Source organism: Passer montanus, unplaced genomic scaffold (assembly GCF_014805655.1).
Source record: "Passer montanus isolate IOZ18808 unplaced genomic scaffold, ASM1480565v1 scaffold10, whole genome shotgun sequence".
Lineage (NCBI taxonomy): Eukaryota > Metazoa > Chordata > Aves > Passeriformes > Passeridae > Passer > Passer montanus.
In genome coordinates, this window is record NW_024356505.1 from 28,503,027 (window position 1) to 28,525,268 (window position 22,242).

The following is a 22,242-nucleotide window of genomic DNA, read 5'->3' on the forward strand; positions in this document are numbered from 1 at the left end:
CAGCAGTGCATGTTCAGCTGCTGGCATTAAATCCTTGTTCTGTAAGAACTGGGTAGAAATTGGTAATTGCTGCCTGCCAAAGAGGCAGATTGGGAAGAATGACTTGTGAATATGAAACACAAAGACATTGTGAAAGTTTTCCCTGGCCACAACTCTGTGCACATGTCCTACCCCTGAGTTTGGTATGTAAGCTGGTTTCTATATAGCACTTAAAATGGAAAAAAAAATCCCTTTGAAAGAAGCGCCTTGAAACACAGATATTGGCAATGGATGACACTCACTTGCTGTAATTACTGAAAGACAAATTTTTGATCAGGACTTCTATTTGAATTCTCTCCAAAGCCTCTCTGAGCTCCAAATGCTGTGACCTTTAAAATCAAGGGAGCAAAATGTTCTCTGTTTTAATGACTGGTACTGTAAAAGCAGAAAATCCATGTTAAAACAAAGATTTAAATTGTACTGTTCGGCAATAAAATCAGTCTTGTTTCTTTTTGGGTATCAGAGAAAAACAGGGTCTGTACAAAAAGTTTAGAAGGATACCAAGCCTTAGAAAAATGGGCAAAAGTTATAAATAGGAGTCCTATGTTTTCAAGGATGATGAAAACAGTATCTAAATATGTAATGGCATAAAATTTACTGCCTGAACTCCACATTTACTTGTACAGAAAAAAAAGCATTTATGTTTCAAGCAAACAATAGAAAATTTTCTCTGATTATATGATGAAGTTTCAGATGAGTTTACAGCTCTAACTGTTGTTTGTGTTCTCACAGATACATGCAAGAAACACTTCTGTACAAAACATCCCTACTTTCCAAGCAGCAGAAAGGATGCCCTCCTTTGGACAAATACACACTTTTCATTTATTGGGAAAAAAATATTAAAATTAAACAGAACAAATTTTCAGTCAACACTTGTTAATTCAAAACACTAAAAATTCTCTCATATTGAAAGCAGATTGCTCTGAAAAAAACATTCATTTTCAAGGTCATAACAGTGCTGGCAGAATGCAAAAAATTGTAGTCCAACTTGCTTGTGTTCAGCTGTGTTTACTTAGTCTCAATTTGACAAAAGTCTGCCTCTGATTATACATAGCAGTCATCTGCCCACAGATAAATAGATATTACACAAATGCTTGGAGGGAATGACATTTGGCTACCATTATTTTTGGAATAATGTACCCTGCATCCTGAACTTAAAACACCAAAATGATTCATAATGGTTTCCGGATCCAAGTATTTCCATTTAATAAATAAATTTACCTCTATGACCTTTGTGGACATTATATTGTACATGTTGCTGGCTAATAAAAAAAAAAAAAGAAAAGAAAGAAAAAGGCAATTTATTCTGTATTCTTGGGAAAGATGTATTCACCCAGAATTCAGACACACACCCCACCACTACCTGCAGCACAGGGGCCTTGCTCAGCTCTCTGCAGAACATTCACCTGCAGTGGAAGCCCACACAGCAGAAACCATAACAGCCCTGCCTGAGACAGAAATGTGTTTTCTATTTCAAATGCTCCCACCTCAAATGTAAACTTAATAGTTCTCTGCCTATTATTTGTAGGAAGGAAAATTAATACATGTTGGATGCCAAAGTGAAATTTTGTGTTATCTGAGGGAAATAGTTGTTTCGTGACATCTATAGGATATCTTATATTTTAAAGGAGACCTGCAGTATTTCTCTGATGTGGATAGAAATTTTGTCTAGTTGAAGATACTACTCAGTCTGGGGTATTTTGTGTTATAAATTATCCATGAATAAGGCAAAAATTTTATGAATAAATTATAGTTCCTACTCTCATTCCTTCCCTAATGCCTCTTCCTAATTCTCTCCCCTTCAAGTAATGCCCTGTCAGTTCCCCAGCCTCAACTACCCCAAACCATATTTCCACATCACACACTAGAAGTATTGAGGCAATTCAAAGTCCATGAGGTATACTGTTACTGCTGCACATTTAAAGTGGAAAATGGTTCCAGAGTGTGGTGACAGATGGAAGAATAAAGCCTAGACCCAACAAAGTCAGATTAGTTTCTGTAAAGTTAGCATGATTTCAAAAATGTCTCTTCAATTAGAACACCAAAATTAAGAAAGTCCCTGATGCAATAGGAACCATATGTGTTTGATATACCCAGCTTCTCTAAAATAACATGTAAATACTCAGTTTAAAGAAAATTAAGAGACTTGTTTACAAAGAACTAGTTTATGTGTTTACAAAACTAAGCTGAATATTTTTAGATGGAACAATTACATACAAGTAATTTCCCCTCATTTTCCCATGTTTCACGAAGGAATATTACTGTGAAGAAGGAATGTTTTTTCAATGTGGACAGCTGGAGGTACAGAAAACAGATTTCTGTCACGTGGAACAAATGCAGCAAATTCCTTCTTTACAAGGTGTTTCCTTAGAGAGATTAAGTATTAGTGTTCATTACACTATGATGCAAAGCCCCACTCATTCAGAAGTGTGCTAATGACTGTGACCCAAAGAAGAGTTAATTCAGATGGAATCCAGGAAAATGAGGCAACACACAAACCTCATCAGCAGTCCAATCACATGACAAAATGTGAGGCATCTCCAAAGCCACTGCCTGCCAAATAAAGAAAGGCTGCTGCAAGAAAAATACTTTCACAGCTTGATATCTGGGTCTTGTGACTGCTATCCAAACAAGGAGTAAGAGTACTATATAATGTGGCAGGGTAAACAGAACGACCCACTCACCATCACCAGTCACGTTTTTAATTCAGATACACTCTGTTTCTTTAAAAAATGATGGAGGAAAAGGAAACAAAACCTTTTGTTGAACTTGAAAATTATATGTGTAATTATCAGATCTGGCATGACATATTTTAGGTTCATATATACCATGAACTGTACAGGAATGCATGTTTTGACATACAGGATCAAACAGCCAGTCCATGCCAGGTGATGTCCTTTCCACCCTACTGACAGATGCTCGTCTCAGAGGAGCACAAAGACACTGCCCCCAGCCAACCATGCATTAGGTTAAGATTCCTCTCTTTAACTTACAGATGATGACTTCAAAAAAATTCAAAGAGAATATCTGATTTGAAAAATTTACAGAAAGGAGCAGACCTAAAAGAAGTTAAAACTTTCAGGAACACTGGGCCAAGGAAGCCTCCACACTTGGCCAAATTGTCTGACAGTAGCCTGAAAACTACTTACAGTTTTCAAAACAGGTCTTGGTAGAATCCGCCAAAGTCTGGATTGGGTATGATTAAGCCAAAATATGAGAAGTATTCTATACTTTTGTGTCCAGCTTAGTCAGGGATTGCAGATGCACCAAGAGACTGGGAAATTAATAACCACACACCTCACACTAACACCACACGCCTCCATCGCTACCACCACCAACACTGGAGTATTTCCCAGTCCCAGAATAAGCTGTGTTTTTGCCCTGAGTTATGGAGCAATAGTTTGGATTAATTTGCTTTGTATTCTAAGCAAGGTCATACCCTTTCCTGGAAGCGTATTTGCTCTTAGCCTGTGTAACATGGAAAGAAATGCCAAGACACCACAACTGGACTCAAAGGTTCCTTTCAAGAAGAGTGGCAGTATCTTGAATGCTTATCTGTCCTCATTTCTCAACTATGTTGAAAAGGAAAATATCAAACTTCTAATTTTTTACTGTTAAAAATGTAGATATCTCCTACCCTTCTCTAATTTATTCTAGAACCCTTTCCTGTTACACTCAAGATTCCTACCATTATTTCCATACCTGCTTCCTCAGTATTTTATTCTTGCCTTCATCCCTTTGATCCCTTTTATTTCATTTTCCTTTTTGTTCTGGTCCTTAATCTTTCCTTAATCATTCCCCTTTCAGCATCCTTTCCCAGCACTATCTTCTCTTCACAATCTTCCAAAACTTTCTGCTCTTTATTTTCCTATCTGTATTTATTTCCTGGCTCTGAGTTTTTATTTTCCCCTTCATTCCCTATCCTTTCTTCTATCTTTTCCCTCCTAGAGCTAAAACGATACTCCAGCCGTGACCTACCTGAAAAGAAAGTTACATCTTTTAAGTCCATTGTCAGTACTAAAGGGATGGAAAATATCTCAAAAAGAGCTAAACGACTATTCCAGTCACTGTCCTGGACAAACAAGTGTAACTCCCATCAACAGCTGGAGGAGTTCAGCACCTGAGTCAAGTTATTTCCCATTTGCCACCAGTGACTGTTTGGCGTGGGAGTCCTGCTATAGCAATCTGTCCTCACACTAGGGCACGGAGGCACAGACAGAATTTCATGCAGTGGCTGCAGGGTGTTGGTGATGAGAAAAACAACTCTGATAATATAAGTCCTTTCTTCACTCTTAACTGAGAACAGAACCTAACTGTACTGCAACTTTGCTGAAACTTAAAAAGCAAGGAAGAGACCTGTATAAATTTGTAGACAGCTACGCACCACTTCACCCCAGTATTCTGCTGGATCTCTAAAAAAATACCAAAACATCACAAGAAAAAAATCCATGCATGGCATGCGTTGTGTAATCACGAACACTAGTAATGAAAGTCTAGCTCTTGGCTTCAAATAAAGTGGTGTAACATCCTGTCAAAGGACAGAATTACTACACAAGCAATTAGGTCAAAAGGATAAAAACACTAAGAAGCACTTGCTCCCTGAAATTCTTGAGATCTGCCCATCAAAGCAGTAATGTTTGCTTTTCAAAGCAAACAAAACAAGCTAACAGAAACATGCAGTAGAAATCATCTTTATGGCCAACACTGCAGACAAATTATTGGGGAACACTTTTGTTTTTTGTGGTGAATAAATTGCCCCTGTAACAGTCCCCAGCTGAAAGCCCATTTTCCCCTTCAGCTGGTGCTGCCTGGACAAGCTGGAGCTGTCTTGTGCATGGCTCAATCCAACTTGCACACCAGATCTTACAAAATTTTCTCTGTTTTCTTTGTCTCACTCTTTTTATATTGCTTCTGGTGGTTTTCTCTGTGTGTTTTTGTTGCTGCTTGCTTCCCACCCTTACCACTCTCCAACTGCTTGCTGGGCAGGCACAGCAATTCCATGTAAGGAACGCAGGAAAGAGAAGCATTCCTTGATTTTTCTGTGCACAGTAACTTGCACGACATTTGATCATAGACAGAGATTAAGTCATTCATGAATAGGGCCCAAAGGGAGGAACAACTCCAGAAAAACAACCCTCCTCACTGTTAGTGAAGCATCCAGGACTCCACAATCATTACTGCCACACTTACAGTTCATAGCCGATCTGGCAAAGCAAGGAATCCAACTGCAGGCTCTGTGGTTTAAATAAAATGTATCTACAGCAGCTTGGATCAATGTTTAAAAATGTTCCATGTTGGTTTAGTCCAAGGGCAAGCTTTTAAAATTAAAAGAAAACTTTGGCTTTAATTACAGATTAAAAGTGAAAGTTGTTTAAAAAGAATGCATATTCTAAGAACAGCAATAGAAGTTACTTAAAATTTAAAACTCATTTTTCTCTCTCCCAGAGTGTGACAAGTCTCCTTGTAAATATTTAAAACACAAGCTTAAAACTATTAATTTGTGGACAATATTTAGGGTGCTTCTGCCTTGCTGTTGTGAATCTTTGGCAGAGCTCAACTTTTTCCTACATTTATACTTTTATACTAAAATAAGTGTCAGACTTTGATGCATGTTACACTGGCCAAAAAATAACCACAACTGTAACTTGTACCTCCTTTTCTTCCCCTAAATTTTGTCACCACATATGTGTGAGGCAGCAGATGTCACCACCCTGTACATAAATGCAAAGGGTTTATTCCAGAGCAGCTACAAGCAATGTGATCCCACAGTGGTTAGGTGCTACAGTGGAGAAGCTGCTGCTCTTGGGACGATTTTCAGCAACAATTGCCCATCTGAAAATCATTAGTGCATAGCAGTGGATTTTCCACATGTTCATATGCTGGACAAGCAGGTTGCCCTTGAAGTATGGTTCCCTGGGGGAAGAAGGAAAACCCAGAGAAAAGTATTCTATTGTCAGATCACGGTTTCACTAGAGCCAGACAAAAATATGGTCAAGCATTCACATGGCTGCTCTGCTGACAAAACGATAGGGTACCGAAATGGAGACAGCTAATGAGGAAGGCAAACAATGAGTCTCAGGAAGAAGACCTTAAAGGAGTACAGATTTTTTTTTTTCATTTAAAAATTCAAAAATAGGGGTAAGTATGCAAATGTAATGACTTTCAGATTACTGACCTTTCTTTTTATAAGGTCAAAAAGGTTTAGAAAGGGTAGTATTTCCAGTAAAATATCTCATCTTTTAATTCAGCTGTGTTTGAAGCACCAATAAGAAAGTATTGAAAGAGCCTAAGTAAAAAAGTGTATGATTCTAACTAGGCAGTATTTGTTACTTAATGCCCCATTAATCGATAATTTGGCTTGAAGGAGGAAGAAAAGTTGGCAAAAGGGAATGGAATTCTTTAGCTCCTTGTTTTACTTAAGAAAAATTCCCAACGGGCTTCACTTAAACAAAGAACTTTAGTTTTCCACTGGAAAGACAAAAAGAAAATCTTGGTCTAGCATGTCCTGCCACATGCTTTAACTACACAGTAAAAGAGTATGTACTTGGATCCCAGGCACATTTCAAAAGTGTAGTATTTATTAGCTGCTCTGTTGCCAAGTTCCACTATTATCATTTTATTATAACTAAGGTATATTTTTACTAACTAAATTATATTTAGGTTTTTAGTTTAAGCATTTGAAGGCCTTGGAGTGTCACGTACAGATGACATACAATATATCAAAGGCCTTTGTTGATTTTCTCCCTCCTCTCCTCTCCAAACAGTTACCCTGTATTTGTGAACTCGGGGCGCCTGATTTACCTAAACCCATATTCCAGCTGTAAGATGTGCAGGGGCCCAGGGAGCAATATCCTGGGATGAAGCAGAGCTCACCAAGGATGAAGCTGAGCCCTGTGGGTGGATATCCCACTGCACACATGTCCCTCACACCCTGAGGGGCAGGACAAACCCATCTCTCCTGACTACCTCCTTGCTCCAACACTCGTCTCTCACTCTTGGCCAGCTCACCTAGACCTGGATTTTGTCCAGGACCTCCTGTTCCCAGCTGGGGGCTGGGGGTGTTGCATGGTGGGACACAAGTTCCCCATGGGCAATGGTGGGCAGGAGCCAGTGGCTCACGGGGAGTCGGGGAGTTTACCTCAGCAGAGGTAAGCCATACCTTCTGTAAAAGGAGTTTTGGTCTTGTGGGGAGGATGGAACCACTGTCTGGAGGCTGTCCACACACGATGGGAAGATGAGACAGCCATGAGGCAGGAGAGGGTTTGGTGGGCTCACATCAGGCTGAGTGTAGCCACTGCTCTGGACAGGGAAGGGGTGTTTCTGAGCAGCCACAAAGCCCACGGGCAGGTATCAGAGCTCCCCAAAGCTCAGCAAATGCAGTAGCACCACAGCACTGAATGCAGCCTTCATTTTTCCTACTTTGTGCAAGGAATGAAGGATAAGGACTACCCAAATATGAACACGTACATTCTCTGAGGCTCAGAGTCTGATCTGTGAGCAAAGATCCCACTGAAAGCAGCAGGAGTTCACAAAGTGAAGTTTGGAGACATTTGTGAACACATGAACATTGTGTGTCAAATCATGTAGCACTCTTTGGGGCCAAAACACTCAAAACACAGACCAGATCTTGGCAAAAAAAAAAAAACTGGATTTTTGCACTTCCCAGCACTACCACAGGATTGCTTTTAAAACATATCAGAGTGCCTGTCCTTCAGTTATCAGGTGAAGATAAAGGCCTTTTGAATTGGGTATAGATATAATTGTCAACCCTTTCTGAAATAAGAGGGAAGAGAATCAGGTTTGTCAGTCTGTGATTTGAATGAGTTATAGAAGAATGAGAAATATTAAGGACATTTTCCCGGTATAGATTCACAGCAAATGTAATAAATACAAATTAATGCTTATGTGCACATGTAGCAAGGAGAAATTATCACTCACATCCTCATTAGACAAGGAGAGGAAACAGCAGCAGAAAGGCTGGGACAAAATACTAAAAGGAAAACAGGCTTATAAAGACACCTGCCATTTTTGTTCATTTAATTGTTTAAAAAAGTATTCCTTCACATTGGTTTAGACAGCAAAAATAAGCGTTTGCATGAAACAAAAGATTACTGGGATAAATACCTGCAGGTCAGCCTTGTCTTCTCTGCTGACTTTTGTGAAAAAGACTTTCAGCTTTGCAGGGGCAATCTGGAGTAAGCAACTCAGCAAGGTATGGGATTTGAAAGCAAGATATATCATTGTTTGTAGACAATACAGTTGGGAGCCTCTTTTCCTCTGCCTTTGCAAAATTCACTGCCATGGTGAACTTCTGCCCAGCTCTGAGCTGAAGGCACAAACACAGCAAAACAGCAAGAGAATATCATAACAGAGCACTCAGGAAATACATGTGCATCTGTGTGTATGGGTATATATGAAGCACTGTATATCTTACAAACACCACTATAATCTCAAGTGCTGGCCAGAGCAGGACAGCTTTTTTCGTTTCTCTTCACTTCAGAAAGTGTCACTAAAAATCTGGCACTACTGAGATTCAACAAGTAGGAGGCCCAGAACTACTGTAATTATGATATTGCAGACAGAGAGGGGCTCCAGGTTCACCCAGCAGCCCTGCTCCCCCAGCTGACATAAACTTCACAGGCTGCACGTGGCTCTCTGACACTGCTGCCACAAACAGTGCTGCAGACACCCAGAGCTTTCCCTGATAAAGGAACAAAGGCTGCTGCCTTCTGGAGGAAGCTCCTATTTGAAGATGATCCCAGGGAAATTATTTGATGCAAAAATCAACAGCTACACTGGCTAAAAAGCATAAAAGGGAGAAAAGCAGGACAATGATTTTAGTGTGTCTGTGTAAAGGACAATCCACCACCACAGTGCAAAGCTGCCATAAATAGCCAGGAGCACAGCACTGGATTTGCACACCAGATCCAGAACCTGCTCCCTGAGCAGCCACAGTGGGACAAAGCCAGCTCCTGCTCCTTGGGGTAGAAAGAGCAATTAGACAAACAGGGACCTGGGGTAAAAGTCTCCCTGAAGTCAAGGGCCGAGAGGAATTCTGTAGCACACCAAGACCTCATTAAAACTGCCCGCAGTGTCTGGCCCACAAAGCACACCCCGTGCAAGGAGCGCAGCCCTGCTGCTGTTTTGCAATGCATTACAAAATACCTTGGCTAGCAGAAAGAATTTGAGGCAATTTGCTCCTGAAGAGCCAGGTCGTGAAGAGCCTTCATTTTTCCAGAAAAAAAAAAAAGAAAAAAAGAAAAAAAAAGGGATTTAAGTCGACAAATAGTAACAGAGAGAAAAAACACCCTGACAAAGTAAGGGGAGATGGAGAAAGGGACAAGGTTTAACTTGATCTTCGAGGGTGTAAATCTGTCAATACCCACAAATGACCACAAGGCCACATGCCAGTTTTCACTCTGAGATACCGTAACTAAGACATTTGGCTGGTACCTCACATTGGAAAGAAAGTTTTTACATTTAGAAATGTAAAACATTGTAACATTTAAGGAATTTTGGCTACAGCCCACTAGCCAGCCTTCCCCCAGCCTCAGCTAGGGGATTATTTTGAATGTTGCTTTGCTTTTCGTGCATCTGTTGCCTAAATCAATGTGGAGGCATGAGGGAGGGACTGAAAATTGGCTCTAGAAATAGTGGTATATTTTAGTGTCATAACTGAGAGTCTTGGCAATCCCTTTTAACTCGAAATGTCAGTGCCATACCAAATGATCTGGTCATCATAACCTCAATTTCTGGCCATCAGTGAAAGAACAGAGATAGAGTCTCTGACATCGGGTTTCAAGGCCACTGTGAAAAATTAAGGAAAACAGATTTCATGCCTCATTAGAATTTTGCTTTATCTATTTTTGTGTTTCTTTTCAGCTATTCCAGCTTGAAATGTTTATCTGATCTCCTTCTGTTTGAATAGTTTTTCACTTTTCCAGATTTTCTACAATGTAATTTACCTCTCCAAATCTCTTCCCTGCTTTAAAAAACTCTCGGTCCTTCTTTTTTTTTTCTAGCTCACATAAAACTCACTTATACAAGCCTTTTGCATGCTTTTACTGTTAGGACATATTTCTCCTTTAGCAGATCTAAAGTGGTGATTTGATGCCAATTTAATGCCATAAAGCATAAAAGACCTCAACAGGTCTTTAGTAATCACTGGTAATTTCCACATCTGCCTCTTTATCTCATACCCAAGTTTTTAAGTCTGTGTGAAGTAGATTTAATATCACTGAATCCAACTCTGGCTTTCTGGATAATTAGAAATTGAACTCTACAGATGAACACTAGACAAGGTTTTGCAGAACAGGTGTTTTTAAAAGCACTCCCCTTTCTCCTTCAAGCTGACAAAACTCCCCTTCACAAACAATGCCTACAGGTTCCTGACATTTTTTGAATTGCTCTGTACAAACTCATCCACAGCCCAGAATTATTCCATGCAGATATCCCTTCAGTCCACTTCTCAAATTGTGTCAAAACCCTCCCAAAAGCTTCTCTGCGAGTACACATGAAATATCAGAAGTCTGGTCTCACTAAACTGCTTTCATCATTATGTTTCTGGTATTCACATTATGGACAAATGACCTAAAAAATTTCAGTTAAACACATATAGGAGGGTTGGGTTGTTTTTTTTTTTTTCAAATTACAGAATTACTTTTAAAACCCACAAACCTGCAAAGGGAAATAGGATTTGCTGGATCAGATAAGATCATTTGTTTATCTTGTCAGGCATGTTCAGTGTCTAGCTTTTTAGAAAAGAAAAGTAAAATGGGAGGAAGCAATGGTGAATAAAACTAATTTTGCTGTTCAATACTCTATCCTTTTTTACAGCATTTTAAGAAGAATTAAAAAAAAAATCTCACCCAAAAGAAAACAATCCAGTCTTCTTATTTCCCTAATTTTTTCTATTACAATCAATAGATAAATTCTACCATTTGCACCAGCACAAATACAATTTTTTAACCTATATGAGAATCATCAAACACTGCTTTGGTGCACGAGAGTGGAGAGTTTCAAGTGTTTGCCACTCATATCAAAATCTTGCCATGGTAAGAAAAATGTGTGTGTTTGTGCATGTAAGCAAACACAGAAAGACCCAAAACATTTTCTTTATTTACAGCTATATGACTGAACACAAACAAGCTGCTTTTCACTAGTTTCACCACAGGCATAAAATATTTCAGACTCCAGGACTACTGAGAAGCTCACAGTTTTTTTCACCAGTCATCATGCTCCAAATTTACAAGCCTCACTCAGATGGTTATTACTGGGATGTACCTGCTTAAATCCCTTCCACAGATGGGAGAGTGAACACTGCTCATGCCAAGTTTCAGTCTGGATTGAATTTTTACAGCTGGGTCATAAATTTGCAGATTAAAAGGGTTCTAATGGAAACACAGGTACAACCTTAAGTACAGCAACATGAACAGCAGCAAGGTAACTAAAACTGCACGAGGGACAGTCTGCACTACAAGCAGAATCTACCAGGATTTACCCAAAGTCACATTATTTCTCCCCAGCAGCGGCGGAAGGAGGCTGGGACATGCAGAAAACTCATGCCAGGTGTGAAGTTTCAATTCAGATGTTTTTCCAGAAAGAAGTGAAACTTTTATGGGCTTGCCATTCCTTTAAGTTTACTGCCCCAGCCAGAATGTGAAAAGTCCAGCCCTTTTTTCCCTTCTGCTACTACCCTGTCTCGCCTGTGCCTGCCTTGTCTGCACCCTGTCCCCTCCTGGTCACACTTTCTTGCACTGCACACACATTAGTATGTTAGTAAGGCAGTGGTTACTCGTGATGAAGATTATAGATTTCATATGTAAAAGTGATCCACTGGGCAATAAGGAAGAGTTTTGTCCCTGTCATTTCTCTTCATGCAGGTGCCATGGGCAGATGTCTTGGTGCAGGAACAGAGTCAGCTGCAGCGCCACAAGAGCCCTGAGGAGCAGGACAGGCACATTTCAGTGTTGGAGCCAGAACAACCCAGTGATCTGCCCCCAGCCATGGCTTTGTCTGCTCAAAAGTGCTACCCCATCACTGATATAAAGTTGTGTGTGATTTCTAAGCCACTTCTGATGAGGTGACAGCACACATCTCTGTGTTTTATTCCTCTGTTTTGCTATTCCATGTATAAAATCGTGCTATATTTTAAAAGTTCATTGGCATACATCTCCCCTTTCCACAAACAGCTGATACTCACATTTTGCTGCTGGGTCTCCTGGGTAAGGGACAGAGCAGACACACCCTTCTTTGTGCCTTCAAAGCATTCTGGGGGACAGCAGCAGTGCCAGGGCCCCTCTGCATGCACACCAAGGCAGCATGGGGCAGCCAGGCTATGGAGACATCCCACGGGATGCAAACCACTGCTCCTGCCTGGTGCTGTCCTGCCCTGTCCCTGGCTCTTGCACAGGGCTGCAGCACCCAGGGCTTTTTGCTGCTCTGCTCCAGCTGGTACATGGCTCATTTACCTCGTCTTGTTACCTCCCCCGAGCCCCACTCTGCCCTCCTCTCTGAGCAGTGTTTCTTTTTGCAGTCTGGATGCTTGCAAGGCTGAGGCATCCCCTGAATCAGGGCACAAGCCACGGCAAGGCAGCACGTGAGCCTGGCGTTTCTGCTGCAAGGGATCTGCACACAAACTTGGCTACTGGGGAAAGTCCTGCTCAGGCAGTGGAAGGAAAGAAGGAATCACATCCATTTCACTAAATGAGTTTTCCCAAGCTGTAGTTTCACACACTCTTTAAATATCCTTAAATTAACTGCTAATTTTCTAACTAATTTCCCTATTATATTCATTACTAACCATGCAGTCTAGAGCTAAAACTGGAAAACAGACTGATTTATGACTATGTGCTTTTCCATGCACATAATTTCCTGAAACATTCACATTTTGGCTGGCCCCAGGTTTTAAAACCAAGCATAATTCTGAAGACATTCGGAACAATGGGAAAACAGGGATAAATATTTTTTTCTCGTTGAAAACACCTTCACTAAATGAGTGAAGCCTAAGATTTGCCAGAGAACAGCCCTTGCTGAGGCCTGGAGCATTGACTAACTCTAAAGAGGAGTATTAAAATATGTAGTTGTTAGAAATTGGTGACCACACATTTTTCCTGCTGTGTCTGAGAGAGGTCTTGGGCAAGCACAGGGACCTGATGCTTTTTGGCCACTGCAATGAATATTTGCATTGGGAAAATTTTAATGGTCTTGGAGAAACAAAGGCAGGCTTGCTGTACCAGCACAGGCAGCAACAACCCGTGGCCATGGAAACATGGCTGGTGCCCTGATTTTTTTGGTGTCTTCTCTGATTTTTCGGTCAAATGTTGTAATATTTTCCATTTCAAATAGTTCGTGCAGGAACATCCTATTCCCTACAATGATAAAGCTGTCAGGAGTCCTGACACGTGCTGCTCTGAGGCAAGCTGGTTTGCAGAAAATCCTCTGCAGCCAATACCTGGCTCAAGACAGTTTTTACCGAAGCATGTGGAAAATTTGCCATGACATCAACAGAAGCAAAACCAGAAGACGTGCCCACATTCTGCCTCTGCTCTGTGGGGTCTCCACAGCAATTACACCTGAATTATGGAAGAGGCACAAATATGCTGCTATTGAAGCACAACTTATCTGCATCCAGGCAGATCTCTGGAATCTTTAATATTTTGTGTTTAAACAGAAAAAAAAGCCTTAAACATTCATAACCTTTTGCATCTGAAAACAAACAGATAAACCAAGAATGCACAGTTTTTGCATCCAGCACCTGTGAGAAAACAAATACTTTCCAATGAAAGAATGGAGAGAAGTGGCACAGGAAAACTGCACTGCCCAGAGTGCTGCTTCCCTTCCCAGCAGGGCTGGCTCCAGGCAAAGCTCTTCCTTGCTGGCTGCAGTCCCTGGGTGCCCAGGCTTTTGGGACAATGCTCTGCCCCAGCTGTTGCTGTTGCCAGTCCACCCAGCGCTCTCTCCCTCCATTCTCCTACTTGACAGAGGTTGGAACTGCTACCTTCCCACAAACAAGGTTCAGTTTTGGTGAAGCACTGTTTTTTGGGGTCATGTGGAGAAAAGCCTGGCCCACTCCCCTTGCAGCTCAGGTACTGAGAAATCAAGAAACTAAAGAGAACGAAAAAACCAGCTTATTTGATTTGTGGTGTTTGAACTGAAAGAAATGCAATAAGTGAACCAAACTAGCAGGGAACGGGTGGGATCTTTAAAGTTCTCAGGTTTGGGCTATCACATCTGGTGTATTAAACCTGATGCTTCCCGTGCAGTAAAGCCATTTCCTTTTATTCTTTCTTTAGAAAAAACAACAGAACAGTAAATTAAACACAATCTTCTCCTCAATTCTCAATTCCATGCTATTTTAGTTGACGAATCAGTCATGTAATAATAAAATTCCTGCAGACATACGATCTTAAATTGTAACCTTCAAATTGCAGTTATGCTGCTGTGTGCATTTAATACTGTACTTGACAGTCACCTTTTACATTTCACTTCTGGATGACATTAGGATCTGCAAAAAAGACCTCCTTCAGCTTTCCCAGGTTACCATTTATTTCAAAGTATCCCCAAGGTCTCCAGCACTGTTTAGATCCAACTTGCAAAAGTCACTGCTGTGAGCAGTTTTTGTAGGTCCCTTGAGTTGTTTCTGAAAACAGGTTCCATTGTGTTCATATTATGCTTTCAAATTTTATGGCTTATTTTTAAATTACACGTTAATTTCTAAAAATGTTAAATTGCAAGGAAAAGTTGGCAAGGACCACACAAAATCACAGCACTGTTCTGCAGTTTGTGTCTCTCTACAGTAGTTCTGTGCATGGCTACACCCTTAATTTAAGTGCTCTGTAGGAATGTGGACCTGATCCTGCAGAGTGCCGAGGGTCTCATCAGAGGTGCTCAGCGTGCTGCAATAAATGACCCAGGATAGTGCTTTATAAATCACCAACTTTGCAAGATCCAAAGGAAAGAAAGAAATGAAGGTGAGAGCAAAGAAAAATTCAGTAGTAATGAAAGCATCAGAAACAGAGCGCACTCCTGAGTATAAATGTCTAAAAATAGAGATCAAACATCTTCAAAAATCAGCCAGTCATTCAAGCACTTCTTTAAACCACCCTCTTTTCCAGGCCTGCAAGTCTTGAGTTTCCTCACTGTTTTTATTTGTTCTGGCTTTTCTACCGTGCTAAGTAACATATAAAGTGAAATCAATGAAAAATCTGCCTACAGAAAAAGGACTCCCTGTCCTGCTATTTCATCTCTTTTTCTCTTGCTTTAATTTTTCCTTTCTTTCACTAGACAACAATATCCCAGAAAGCTGGGAATTTTTCATTTCCTTGTGCTACAACGATGCAAAACATTTTGTTTCCGCAGGTGACTGACAATAGGGTACTCAGGGAGCATTGCAGCTTGATTACAGAAAAGTCAGCATTTTAGTGATCCGTAAACCAAAGACTGACGTTGCCTCTTTAGATTAATATTCAGCTTCACTACAAACATTAGATCTTTTCCTTGTAGATTTCTGGAGTGCTCGTTGCAGTCAGGACTGCTATTTCTGCATGCATTTGTACAACAAATACGGGTAGACAAGTCTGCTTTCACTTATTCCTGTCACACAGAGAACCCGCTGTGAGTGACTGCATGCCAAGCAGTTAGTGAAAACCAGTTCTCCAACACGGCTTTTTAGCTAAACAAAAACATTGAACCGAGCCTTTCAGTCATCAGTTTAAGACGCATATTTCACCAATTATCTATACTTATATATTATACCTGCACCAGGATTGATCTGAACCGAAATTTTCTGCTTTAAGTGAACACACTTGTGTGTGTCCCGCTATATCCATAAGAATATCAGCTTACGACAGAAGGGCTTATGGAAGCCTGTGCCATCCCCGTGGCACCGCGCTCTTCCCCGGCTGCCGGCACTGTCTGCCCGTGCCGCCTCCTGCAGCAGCTCCCTGGGGGAGAAATGTCCAGGGAATGGCAGTGTGGGCACTGCACCTGCCAGGCTCCCACTCGGGGTTTGCTGCTCCTGCTCCAGCAGCGAAACTGCTTCCCATGAGCTCACGGTAATTGCACGGAGGTATAAAGAGGCTGCTCTGCCGACAGTCACTTACACAGCCTGTCCTTGATCTTTATGTGGGATTTCCCAGTTGCATGAAGCTGGAATAGCATATGGTCCCGTGTTTATAAGCATGTTAATGGCTGAAATGGGAATCTCTACAACCCGTTTTCCTTATAAAGTTTAAACTGCAATTTCTTGTTTTTGTTATTGGACACTGCACGCATACGCCGTTAATTTGGCCAGGCTGTTGAGACACACATGGCCACGCTGACCCCGGGCGCTGGGCACACAAAGCAGCTCCAGACACACTGATGTACCTGAAATCAGGGTCCAGACCCTAATCAGAACCAGACAGGGCGAATAAGCTTTCTTACTCCTGATCTGCTACAAAATGTTACCTTTCCAGGAAAGCACAATAGAGAATTAGCTTAAACTCCAGTGACTTCCAGTCCTTACAGGCACAACGACCTTGCCAAACATTTCTCAAAAATAAAACATCAATCAGTTCTCACTCTGTGCTTTTTGAAATGCTGCTTAAAATGTCTTCATAAATTAAAATGTTTAGTAGGGACTTGTACAAGCCTGCAACAGCTCCTTTGTGTTAAAAATAACCTGTTTTGTGCTACAAGAAATTGCAGTGTGGAACTTCTTTTACGTGGTGATATCTCACTTAAAAATACACTTGCCACTTTCAGGAAGGTAAGAGTGGTAAAGTCAGGCATACTGTGCTATTTGCTTAATCAAAATGTATTACAGCTATTTTAGTAAAAACACAGATAAAGGTCTAGTACTGTACTGCACTGGGAACTGCCAACCCAGGTATTCCAATTACAAAGAAAAAACATTAAAAAAGTATATCATACTTATTTATCTCTCCTTACCTAACAATCATATGGATAATTTCATCTATTTGAAGGTAAGTTTCATAAATGGACAATACCTTGAAAATATATGCTTTCTTAATTAAAAGTTTAATTCCTGCATGTGTAATATCAGAAAATCATTAATGGGACTGTAATCTTGTAACTGAAAAAAGCCCATTTATACCCTATATTTCCTGAATGTTCACACATCTATAGCAGTGATACAACAAAAAATTCATTATATATATATATCATATGTATATGATGTGTATATATATGATCTTTTTTTTTTCTTTCTACATAACCCTTGTCTGCTTTTGAAATGCAAAAAGAATAAAACTATATCCTAAGAGCTGCTGGTCTGTTCTCAAAAAATGTGAAAATGTTAAGGAAGATATTTAGGAACTGAATTAAATACAATCTCAAGAGGAGTTCCAGGAATGTCACTTAGGAACTTTAAGGACAAATATACTAGTTTTTAGTCATTCCAGCACAGCTGGTAAATTTACATAGGTACCATGTGCCACCCTCAGCCTTCACATTAATGACCATATTTTTCAGTGCAGCTTGAAATTTGTCAAGAAGAACTTAATTCAGTAGCAAATTTATTATAAATTTTAGAAAGTCATTGCATCCATTTTTAGGTTATGATATAAAGTACAGAAAAAACATAAGTTTACATATCTGAGCTTCTGCATCTGCTTTTGAGTAACTTTTCACTTAAAAATAAAGCTTGGCAGACAATATACTTATAATGCAGGCCAAATGCATTTGGTATGTTCAGGAAAAAAAAACCAAGACTAACAGAGAGAGTTTATTTTGAAACTTATTGATTGAGCTTTCTCTCCACGAGACCCCATTTCTCTACAGGGCCCCAAATCGTTCCCAACAACCTGCACACACAAATATCCTCCTAATCCCCACCAGAACTCAGACTTGTGACCCTTCCACATGGACAAAAAAACCCACAGGAAATGTGCCAGGAAAGAAGAAAAGAGGGGGTAAAGGCTGCAAAGTGGAGAAGTTGCAAAGGCACCTGAACCTGCCTGCCAAGGAAGCCAAGGGGAACCAAGTGCAAAATCTAAATCTGTATTAACTTCACTGCAAAATCCTCCCGTACTTTTCAGCAACACCCATGCCCAAAGTGATGCTGCCCTCAGGGTGGTCCCAGACAGAGTAACCTGCCAAGAAAGGCCCAGGACAACACAAGGGGCTGCTGCAAGGAGTTGAAACCCTGAGACACTGGTGGAGACCTTCAGAGACTGAGGTGCAAAACTTCGTGTTTTTCAAAATAAATTTTTTTTACCTTATGTCCAAAAGAAATACAGAAGAAGTTTCACAAGAGGAGCCTTCCAGCACCCCCTGACTCACAGGAACTTAAGCAAGTCCTGATCTTGCCCTGATTTACAGCAATTTACTGGCATGAACCAGGCAGTCCCATGTGCCTTGCTCTGACTGGTAATACAGTGGATGACATTACATCACATTTGTATGCTTTTATTGATAAAACTAAAATAATAAACTATGTTTAACCCTTCAAAAACCAGCAAGGTTAGGTATTTAATGGCCAAGTCTGAGGCCCCTTAGCTCTGGAGAATGATGCAGAAATGAGTCTTCACTAATGCCTGTATTCCTAAGAGAAGCATGAGCACCAAAGGGTCACATATTGGACAAGGCACTCTGAGGACAGAAAAGGTGCTGTATAACAGGGGAAGGACTCCACTGAAGGACATACGACTCATGTAAGCGTCACAAATAGCCACCTTGAAATTTCAAAGCCCTCTTCCTCCTCCCAGCTGTGGCCAAGGAGAACTTCAGTCCTCCTCTAGTCCTCCCTTATTGTAATAGAATACACAGAGTTTTCTCCTTGCTTAGGCTTGTCTTAGTGCTAACAAAAAGTGGCCTATAAGTGTCATTTCAAAAATTATCCCCATTCCTCCATTTGAAAAGCAAACCAGCTTCATTAGTGGTCAATAACAGCACTTCACTGTGATACTGCAGGCAGAACTTCTCCAGAGACTGAAAGGATGAACAGGATTTATCCACTCTGATATGAGAGGATGGACAGGAGTAATCCACTCCCATGCAAGAAGATGGACTGGAATTTTCCACTGTCAAATGAGAGGATGGACTGAAGTCACCCAGTCTCATAGACGGCACAATCAGGTGACACTTATTCCAGAAGCCACTGTCTACTGAAGATGTCTGTAATAGAAATCATGCAGAAGAATATCCCTTACCTGTCCGATAGACAAAATTGCCTTCTGTCTCTGATGATGATGGAGACACCAGTTCTTCCTCAAATTCATTGGAACTAAATGAACCAGAATGATTCCTTTGCCTTGTTTTTTCCATCATAGCTGCATTAGTAGCCATGACGTGCCTCAATGAGTCATTTAGGTAACGATTCAGTAAGCTGCTTTTGTATTTGGGGGGTGACACGTAATCCTCATTGGCACTTGCTTCTGCTCTCACTCCTGATTTTATTACTGAGCTTTCAGTTTTAATCACAGTGTGATGAACTGGTTTGTTATATCCCCCTTCATTCATATGGTTTCTGGGAGGATTTTCTCCATCTGAAAACAAAAGAACAAAGATACAGTAATACAATGAGTACTTAATATTTAACATGAGGCTTTCTCTACATGTTTTGTTATATTGTGATAAATATAATTAAAACTAGACAGTAACTTCAGCATTAGACACTGATTTTAATTTTCTTCTGTTCACACATTGTTCATAGTAGTTCCCATGACTCTCAGATGTTCCAGGTATTCTAAATTAATTAGCTGTAGAAAAGTCTTTGAGTCTAATTTGTTCATGAGTAACACAAGACAGGTAACAAAGAATTGGAAAGTACCCTAACTCAATGATAATAATTTTAAAAGCTGTGTGAATAGGCTGAATCTTACTGTCATAACTTGAAATTTGGTTCGCCCCAACACCACAGAATATTTAGGTACATTTATTTAAACAGTACTCTTTAAAATGTTCCGCAAGCAATCTTTTCAAGGGAAGTAGAAATGTGAGTACATTCCCACATTTTTCAAGAAATGTGAGTACAGACTGAAGCTGGAACAAAGATATTTGAAACTGAGTACAAATTGAGACATACTCTTCTAAAAATTCACATACAGATTTCTGACAATGTTCTGTAGGATTTGTTCCTGTCATTGTATCTCCATGTCACAACTGTCTAAAAAAAGCACTCAGAGACAGAATTAATACAAGAATTCTATTAAAAATACAGGGTACTTTAAAAAAAATCCTGCTTTTGTTAATTTGAGTAACAAAGAGAATTCCAGGACATCCTTTATGAAAAACAGCTGCTAACAAAAATACATCAAATAAATAACAGTAACATTCAGTTTACCATCTAAGATGCCCCACTAATCAACCCTTTAATGATGTATATTGCTATAGCCCTTCCATGAAGGAAAGTAACAATCAAATGATTTCTCATTTCTTTATACTAACAAACATAATCAATTTTTCTTCCTTTAATGCAGACTAAAGGAATAGGCTTGTAGAATGTAATGAACAAACAATTATCTTTCTAGCAACAATGAAATATAATAACACACAGCCAGATTGCCTTGAACAACTTACTCAATCCTGCTTTGCGAGGCTGCGCAGTAGTTGGGAGCAAAACTAGACACCTAATTCACAAAAACAACAAAGGCAGATCCACTGAGGGTATTTGTGATTAAAAATTAGAGCTAACTTGTGTATCTAGTACTTTCTGAATATATTCAAATCAGTTCAAAATCGATAAAAGAGCATCAACAAACCTTCGGAGCATGAGTCATCGCTGCTCACGCTGAGTCGCTCAGCATTTCCCTGAACATATTTGTTGTACAGTTTTATTCGTAAAGCCCAGCTAAGATCTGGCTGCCTGACAGTGTTCTTCAGGCGACGTCTTGCGTTGGCAAACCAGTTTGATACCTGCATACAAACATGTGTGTTAGCTTCCCTTGAAAATCAGGCAAATCAATCAATCCATAGAGCCCTCAAGAGTCTTACGTGTGCTTCAAGGGGACCACAAACAAGAGAAATATGAACAGAAGTCCACAAAATTACCACTAAGCAGAGCAGGAATCTCATACAGGAAGGCAATTTCAGGCTTCCCACCCTTCCCAAGTGTTAGTAAAACCACATTATCACAAGGTTTCAATTAAGGTGTCCCAAATACCAGTTTTATATTAATCCTTTTTTTTTTAATTTTAAAGATAAAACCCTGAACTTTTAATATGAACCTTTTAATATGACCCTTTAATATGAACCTATTACCAACTTCCTAAATTAAACTAATATCTAATATTCAGGAATTTCCTTTGATATTTATATAGGCTACAATAAGGTTGTTAAACAGAAAAATACATTCTAGATTTGTATATATAAAAGCCCAAATTCTCCCTTGCACTTTAACAGAACTCTTAGCCTGACAAGCCGTGGGCATCAGGAAAGTCTTACACAGAGGATAATGCACTTTGACTCACTGCAGAAATCCACCATTTGCTCTACAGAGAAGCTGATTTTACAAACTCTTTTTGTCATGGACAGTTTAAAATACAGTAAAGATGCAACTCCTCACAAAGTGAACTACTAAACAATAGTCTGCTTTGTCTTCCTTCCCAACTTCAAAGCATTTTCAAGAGTTTGACTTAGCAAAACGGATTCATGTCAGTATCCCTCTAGCATACAGGTTCATTACAAAGTCAGGCTCAAACACAGTATTTCACAGAGTTTTAGCCTCTGAATGAACAAAAAGGCACAGTCTACCCTTCAGTGCCAGCAGTGCTAATTAAACCACCAAATGGCATGTGTGTACTTGCAGTGACTTTGCATGAAAGCACACCTGAGCAAATGCTGGCCTTGATTCTACTGCAACTCAAAAAGATAGAAAATAGAAAATACTGACAACTCCATCTTTACTATGAGCAAGAGCAGAGGCAAGTGACCTATATTACAATGATATTTGCTTAATGATAAATAAGGTGTTAAAAGTACTATTTAACCCTGCCAGTGCATTTTGACATGACCTCTGCAAGAAGGAGGCAGAGTAGCATCACTTGCAGAGGAGGATATAAAGAGTGTTAGCAGCCTACAGCCCTGTTTACATCTTTGTGCTGTGAACACCCACAAAGAGAAAGCCAGGCTACTGTCGTCATATTCTGACCTGGGAATGATCACACCATTTGATTTACATCAACCTGCAAAGCAAGTTCATACATGTTTTATCAATACATGCTACCCCACTGAACAAACTGTAGACCTTAGTGTTGGATT

At 40.1% G+C, this 22,242-nt stretch overlaps 1 protein-coding gene across 2 annotated transcripts in view; it reads right to left on the minus strand.

The window, feature by feature from the left end:
- Positions 1-22,242, minus strand: part of MKX (mohawk homeobox) — a 48,665-nt gene that overhangs the window by 17,064 nt on the left and 9,359 nt on the right. For both annotated transcript variants that reach the window (XM_039713559.1, XM_039713569.1), the window contains 2 exons: positions 20,745-20,898; positions 19,194-19,529 (listed from right to left, as the gene is read on the minus strand). In XM_039713559.1, the coding sequence (XP_039569493.1) occupies positions 19,194-19,529; positions 20,745-20,898 (490 nt within the window). The remainder of the gene's footprint in view (positions 1-19,193; positions 19,530-20,744; positions 20,899-22,242) is intronic.